This window comes from Pollachius pollachius (genome assembly GCF_949987615.1).
Source record: "Pollachius pollachius genome assembly, chromosome: 16".
Classification (NCBI taxonomy): domain Eukaryota; kingdom Metazoa; phylum Chordata; class Actinopteri; order Gadiformes; family Gadidae; genus Pollachius; species Pollachius pollachius.
In genome coordinates, this window is record NC_136949.1 from 5,031,919 (window position 1) to 5,039,418 (window position 7,500).

Genomic DNA, 7,500 nt, shown 5'->3' on the forward strand with positions numbered 1-7,500 from the left:
ACTTCAGCCATGATACATTCAATATATATACATATATACTTCATGATGCGCAAAGTTTATGAAGGAGAATACGATAATTCAATTGAAAAGGGTTTGTGTTTGCGTTAAATTCTTGGTTCCAGTCTCACACTGCTGGCTTTAGAAAGATAGAGTAGAAGTTCTACCCCACTAAGTCTTGCATCTATTTGTCAATTATAATTTAAGCTAATGTGCCTGTTTCCCTGTTTGCTCAAAAAACCGAGAAGGTCAAAAGACTGAATGAATGCCTTTTATTGTGACTATACACAGTACATGAGATTAAAAACATCTCCTTCCCAGTGCATACAGATGTAGAATATAAAAATACAGAGGTATTTTACAGGTATAAACATGGAGAGGTATGTGCATGGGTCGGGCCTTTTAGCTCGAGAGACCGGGAAACGGTTCCATGAGGTATACATAGGAATGGGGAAAAGACGTTTATGCACAAAGAATTATTGAATTACCGTTGTTATCCGATCGGTCATACAATGGTTGTTTTGTTAAAAACGCCACATCATTCAAGGTGCAACCATTTTCAAAGGTTTTCAGTGGCAATGGTTTGGGATTCATGCATGCTTAGGACCCCTGAGTGTATTGTTAAGGGATTACAGGATTTTGGCGACGGTATTTCAGAAGGACAGAGAAGCAGTCCATCAAACAGACGTTTTTCTAACGTATGAAGAAACCTAGTCATATCCACAGCCACACACACTCACAAACGTGCAAACACAAACACAAGCTTATGCACATTCAGAGCCACACTCAAAAACAAAGACGCACACAAACACACCCGGGCGTTTGTTTTTTTTGTGTGTGTGTTTGTGTGTGTGCGACTGCTGCGATTAGATAAGAGGGCCGTCTCCTTTCCAGATGTCTCCCTCGCTCTTCCAGAAAGTGCTGACACACCAAAGCCCTCCCAGAAAGTCTGGAGAGGAAACGTCTGTGTCCCCCCCCCCTCCCGGGACATCTCTCCCGGGACATCTCTCCCGCTTCACGCCACACCGCCACACGCACAAAGGATAGAAAGAAATCGGAAAAAAGGAGAGATCGAAATTAAAGATCCCGACTCTTCTTCCTCGTGTAGATCTTTTCTATCGGCATCGCCCCGTTCCCGGTTCTAATTATTTGAGTTGGAACAAACTAATTGTAGTGTTGCTGTGAAATGTAAAAAAAACGTTTAACGGGACTCATGCTGCCTTTGAGTGGCACGCCCACGACGTGATTGACAGCGTATGGAACGACAAATGGCGGTAAACAGCGTAGGGAGCGGCGGCAGGCTTGGGTTCACACGCATTGAGAACTCAGTGTGGAGCTTTCGACGATTTGAGTTATCAGTTTTAAACGGGTCAATGAGGAATCGTCAAGTAAATCATAGAATAATACTCAAATATTATAATCTAAAATCGTTTAGGAGTCCTTTTTCGAATATATTATATTTTATCTTGACATGTATTCTGGCCGATATTTGGATTGTGACATATCATTACAATCAGTCATACATTGTTGAGAGAAGCAGCAGCACTCCTCGCCATGGAGGCATCATTTCGACAATAGTTCAATACTACTGGCGAATGTTTCAACACCCGTCCGTTAACAATAGCCTCACTTAAAGGCAATTCGAGCGGACCCATTTCAAAATGTCCACAATTAATTCAAACCACTGTTTGAGATGTGTATGCCGCTAGCTACACAACCTTCAAAAGCAGGTCAACAACTCTGGGACCGACCTGAGCTACAGTGTGGGTGTCCCGCACATGGACTGAGTCACGCAGGGATAAAAACAGGCTTTCGACATGTGTACATTGCAAGACAAAATTAATTTGCACACATCGGTGCGGCAGAAAAAAAACCCTGAACAAGACCTAAGGAAAGCCGGCGTTGTCTCCGGGCTGGATCCTGTCTCCTCTGGTTGCGATCAGCGCTGTGGAATTCAAAACGCCGGGCCAAGGGTTCACTGTTCGGAGGCGGGAGTCAGTCCTCGGCGGTATCCAAGCAGCGTAGAGAACGTGTTTAACTTCCCCTCCCTTCTTCCTGTCCATTCCCCGTGTCTAAATCTGACTCGCTGTTTTTTTGTTTGCCATTATCTCTCGGCCAAACCCAACACGATAATGTCACTCGGGAACGCTCAGATGAACAGATTTGCATGGCGCCGTCTGTTTTATTTTGTGTGTCGTTTCTTTATTTCTTTCTTTATTTTATTGTGCTGAGGCCGAAGTGAATTGGAGAGTAGGCGCCTGATTCGGAGCCGTCGCTGCAGCAGTCATAAACAAATCGGATTTTCACATTCCGAGCGGCCGAGCCTCACAAATAGAGTTTGCAGAGCAAATTAGATTAGCAGTGATGGATATTTTGTAAGCTACTTCTCCATTTTTTAACGGTTCGCCTGAGATAGACAATGTGTGTGTGAGACTTTCTGTGTGCATGTGTGCTTATGTACGTGCATGTTTGTGTGCGTTGTTATGTATCTATGTCTGTGAGACTTTCTGCGTGCATGTGTGCGTGCGAGTCTGTGTTTGTGTGTTATTGTTTATCCATTTGTGTGAGACATTCTGAGTGCGTGTGTGTGTGTGTGTGCGTGTCTGTGCGTTTGTGTTGTTGTGTATCTACGTGTGTGAGTGTGAATGTCTATAGATTTTTTTGATATGCGTGCCGCGTTTTCGAGAAAACCCGATCAGCAGTTATTGTTAACCAAAGTTTTCCGTTAAGAAACCCCTCCCCCTAGGGGATTAACTTTCTCCCCCAGCTTCATCTTCCTCCGACTATACTCATTTTAATAACGCTAGGACCCGCCTCCCCCCCCCTTCTTACCCAGCATGCACCTGCGCTGTCCTTCTCACGCCACGATGCGTTAAGCAGAGGATGCAGTTTGTGCTTCAAATTTGCTGATTTTAGCCAATGTGTGTGTATAAACACACACACACACACACACACACACACACACACACACACACACACACACACACACACACACACACTTGCATAGGCACACACGCATTTAAACACACACACACACAAACACACGCACTTGCACACACTCACACACATACAGACTCTCCAAACGCCTGACATGAGGACAGTAGGTCTGCTTCCCAGCCTGTGGTTGTGATGCTGCTTTGGATGCAACCCCGGTCACCAGATAGCGGTGATAATAGCAAGTGGGGGGGGGGGGCAGAAGTACACGAGGATACCCATGATGAACTGGGACGCAGACGGCTTCACCGCCGGCCGTTTTGAACGGACAGCGCAAACCCGTGACCTTATTTCCTGTTCCTTGTTGGCATTAGCATATTGTTTGTGTGTGTTTGTCTGATCAGCGCGTGTTGTGTTGCCTCTGTGTTGCAGCGTTGAAGAAAGGGCGTTTCTGGATCACGCCCGACCCCTACCACAACGATGACAACATCCAGATCGGACGCGAGGTCAAGATATCGTGTCAGGTACGGTGGAAGCAGCCCTGGGGATATGGTGACTCATCACTTACACACACACAAGCACACACATACGCATCGCGCACAAGCATACATACACAGACATACACACACATGCCTACACACACACAAACATGGACACACTCGCACACAAATTCACACGCACTTGCACAAGCGCACGCATTCAAACAGACACACACGTAAACACGTGCCCATGCACACACAGGTATTCAAACACAAACACACACACACACACACTCTTGATTCCCTTGATCAACAAATCATCACATCTGTGACTTATGCAAGGTCTGACCGGCAATGACAGAAACAAATACCTACTCATTACGAATCATTGCTAACAAACAACAACATCTTATTTCTACTTGTATCATCTTGTTTGCAATACACACACACGCACACTAATACACAAACACAAACACACGCACATACACACACACACACACACGCATAATGCAAACACACACATGCATAACGCAAACACACACACAATCACACACACATGCATAACGCAAACACACACACAATCACAACCGCACACCCACACACACACACACACACACACGCGTCCTCCTCCCCCCCACCGCGCGCCCTCAGGTGGAGGCCACGCCCCCGGAGGAGCTGATGTTCAGCTGGCTGAAGAACGGCCGCGCCCTGCGCAGCTCGGAGCGCATGGTCATCACGCAGACGGACCCCGACATCTCCCCCGGGACCACCAACCTGGACATCATCGACCTCAAGTTCACCGACTTCGGCACCTACACCTGCATGGCGGCGCTGCGGGGCGGCGGCATCCCCGAGATCAGCATCGACGTGAACATCTCCTCCACTACTGGTGAGTCTCACAGACCCCGCCCCCCGCCCTGACGCACCTCCCCCCCCTCTTCGAAACCCCGCCCCCTTCGCTACCCCCTGCGCCCGCCGTGCCCTCGTGTCGCTGAAACACACACACACACACACACACACACACACACACACGCACCCGAAGACTCCCTTGGCTGAATATGTTGATGTTTGCACACACACAGTAGATACAATTTCCTCTGTGGTGCTTTTTGTTTTTCCTTTGTTACACTTTACCTTTGTTACACACCATGCATAATGTGGCCGTTTTACCACGGCCATACATATGAGCTCACCACAATGTGATCGGAATATTCCGGAGGCTTCTGTTTCTGGTGGTCTCTTCAATATCGGAGGCCGCTGAGGAACTGAAGTACTTCCACTACGGGTTTTCATGATATCTCGGCTCCGACGAAAGCATGATTTGATATTCGGAAAAACATCTCAACTCCAGCCTTGGGAGTTGAAGTGGCCCCTTTGTTTGAGAGTTGCGAGTAAATATATCTGATGATATTACAACACAAGCTTATTGGCCTCATGTTGAGTCGTTAGGTTGGATTGGATCCCGTGAAGCGAAACCCTTAACTCATCTGTCAAACTAATCTGACACGTAACATCCATTCTGTGTATCCCCGTCCATCTAATATGGCCGCCGTCGTGACTAACATTTGCATATGAAACATTGGGCATGTGAATGGCTCGCTTAAATATCGACTGTCATCCTGCACTGGTGACAATAGCATCCAGTTGACAGTTGAGGGGGAGAAGTAGCGATAGCAGCTAGCGTTGGTGTGTCAGCCTTGGTCAGAACAGAACATAGCCTCTTTTGGCTTTTAATGCGGAAGTGTGGGCTGTTTTTGTTGTGGATTCAACTAATTAAGAAATTGTATGGTTATTTGGACTTGGGGTGATGAACTGGACTCAACCAATTCCTTAAGGGAGGAGAGTGAAACACTAATAAAAGTATTATTTTATACCAGAGGTAGAACTTTTAGTTGTTCAGAAATTGGAAATATGAATATTATATTTGGCTAATTAGCAGAAATGAGAAAGGAATTAATTGAAATGCCATTGAAAAAGTTGTACTTTCATAACACCCATTCGGTTGTATTGAATTAAGAATAATGGACAACCTTTTCTTCCCTTGTGTAACTAGTTATGTAGAAAATGATTAGAGTGCTTCATTCACCTAGCCAAAACCAATAGCTATTGATGTTTTTGAATCCATTCTGGTTGAAAATAATACATTTCAGGTGTTGTATCTCGTTGTATTCTATCAACTGGTCTCTTTGGGATTAGTGATAGATTTTTGAAGAGATACCTGGGAAATGCTGTTTGAATTGAATGTTGAATGTAATTGTTCAGGTAAACTGTGTCGATGAGTGTTAGGCCAATCAATGACCACTTAGTATGAGAAAATACTCTGCTGTCACTTTATATTAAGTCTAAACCCATTATTCCCAACAGGGAAGAGAACATTATTAAATCTAGACCACAAAATGGACAGCATCATTAACTCTTCTGTGTGCCGGTAAAGTCTTGAGTGTTGGAAATTTATGACAGTTATGTTTTTTGGAGGGGATAAATGATGGCGTTGATGACACTTTGGTGTGATTGAGTGATTTTGTTTGAATAATTCAAGAGCAGGTAGGAAGCAGGCATCTTGCTCAACCTGCTCTCATAAGAGGTCAATAAGGAACGTGAAATGATTCCTCATTGGCATTCATGCACTATATACTATGAAACAAAAAAATGTGATCTTCAATACCTGGATTTCTATAAATAAATCTTGGTAACACTTTACAAATGTTGATGTTACAATATAACATATTAGATGTTTTTTACCATACATATATCACGTTTATTTTGACAATGCATACCTTGGTAGGTTGACTTCCTCTTCCTCCCAGGTGTGTAATTTATTCCCATTGAATGATTGCACTCCTGCTCTATTTGCACAGGCAGCGTGTCTCGCTCTGGGGTTGGGTCCTCAAACGGCTCGGTGAAAGCTGTATTTATTATTAGATAATCCCTTTGATAATCCCTCTGTTAAAAAGCAGGGGGATCAATCGTGCCTGGCGGATTGTTTCCTCATTATCCCGTAAGTGGTGCAGCTTTCCTTTTAGAGGAGACTGGAGGTGAGGGCGAGAAACAAACACAAATGAGCCCCAAATAAAAATAAAAAGACATACACGCATTCAGATCTGACGAGAGAGGGAGGGGGATACGAACCGAATGAACCGTCTGATTTCTCCGATCTTCTACCGAGTAGACGGGCTTCAAAAAGGATTACCCCGAGCTTCAAAAGATATAGCGCCTTCCGTTTGTGATTGTAACAGCATTAAGAACAAATATAGGGAGAGAGTGCTGGTGAATTATCGTACTGATGCTCTCCCCTGTAACGTCTTCTCATCAGTCTTCCTGTTCTCCGACCTGGTTGTCTCCGAGCAAACACGTGTTCAGAAGCGCCCGTTACCTGCGGGAACGCACCTGTTACGACATGGCGCGCCTGGCTTCCCCTCTGACGGAACGATGCGCTCATTCAAAGTCCTGTACATCAGTGGCGAGGGGGTTTTGGCACGGCGTCGCCAACGGGGTCCTGTGGATTTTTGGCCGGGCGCGTTCGCAGCCTGATTGGTTGGTGGTCGGTAGTGGGGTTAGACATAAGCCCTGCTTTTGTTCCTCCGCATGTTCCCCTGGCGGGAGAAGGAGCAAGCAGCAATTAGAGGCCTTAATGGGAGCCTTCAGAGGGATTAGGGCGCAGGTTGGCCAGGGCTCCACGCTGGGCCATGGGGTAGGAGGCCCGGGTTTGAGCCGTTAAATGGTCGGCTGTCGGGTCGGTGGGGATGCTTCGGAGCTCTCCGACCGTCCCCGCGCCGCCGCCTCGTCTCCGTGTTACACACGTCCGTGGATTATCCTGATTCTGTGCACCGTGTGGTATTTGGAATGGGGAATGATTTGTGTTGTGTTCTGGGGGGTTCAAACTTTTGATGAGCTCGGCTTCCGTGTAAAATCTGGCGATTATCGTGTCTTTTTCTTTGTTGTTTTACCGAACAGAGTTTGCCACGAGCAACACTCTGATGATGGCAGAATGCTTATTGGCTGAAGCATGCGTATGTCTTCTTGAACACAACTCTAATGAGCAAAACATAATCTCAGTGATAATCCGAACACGCTCGACGAGAGTGTGAAT

At 45.9% G+C, this 7,500-nt stretch overlaps 1 protein-coding gene across 1 annotated transcript in view; it reads left to right on the forward strand.

The window, feature by feature from the left end:
• Nucleotides 1-7,500, forward strand: part of LOC307088127 (MAM domain-containing glycosylphosphatidylinositol anchor protein 2) — a 177,607-nt gene that overhangs the window by 100,469 nt on the left and 69,638 nt on the right. Inside the window, exons 7-8 of the mRNA XM_079753921.1 lie at nucleotides 3,364-3,455; nucleotides 4,062-4,299. Coding sequence (XP_079610047.1) covers nucleotides 3,364-3,455; nucleotides 4,062-4,299 — 330 coding nt within the window. The remainder of the gene's footprint in view (nucleotides 1-3,363; nucleotides 3,456-4,061; nucleotides 4,300-7,500) is intronic.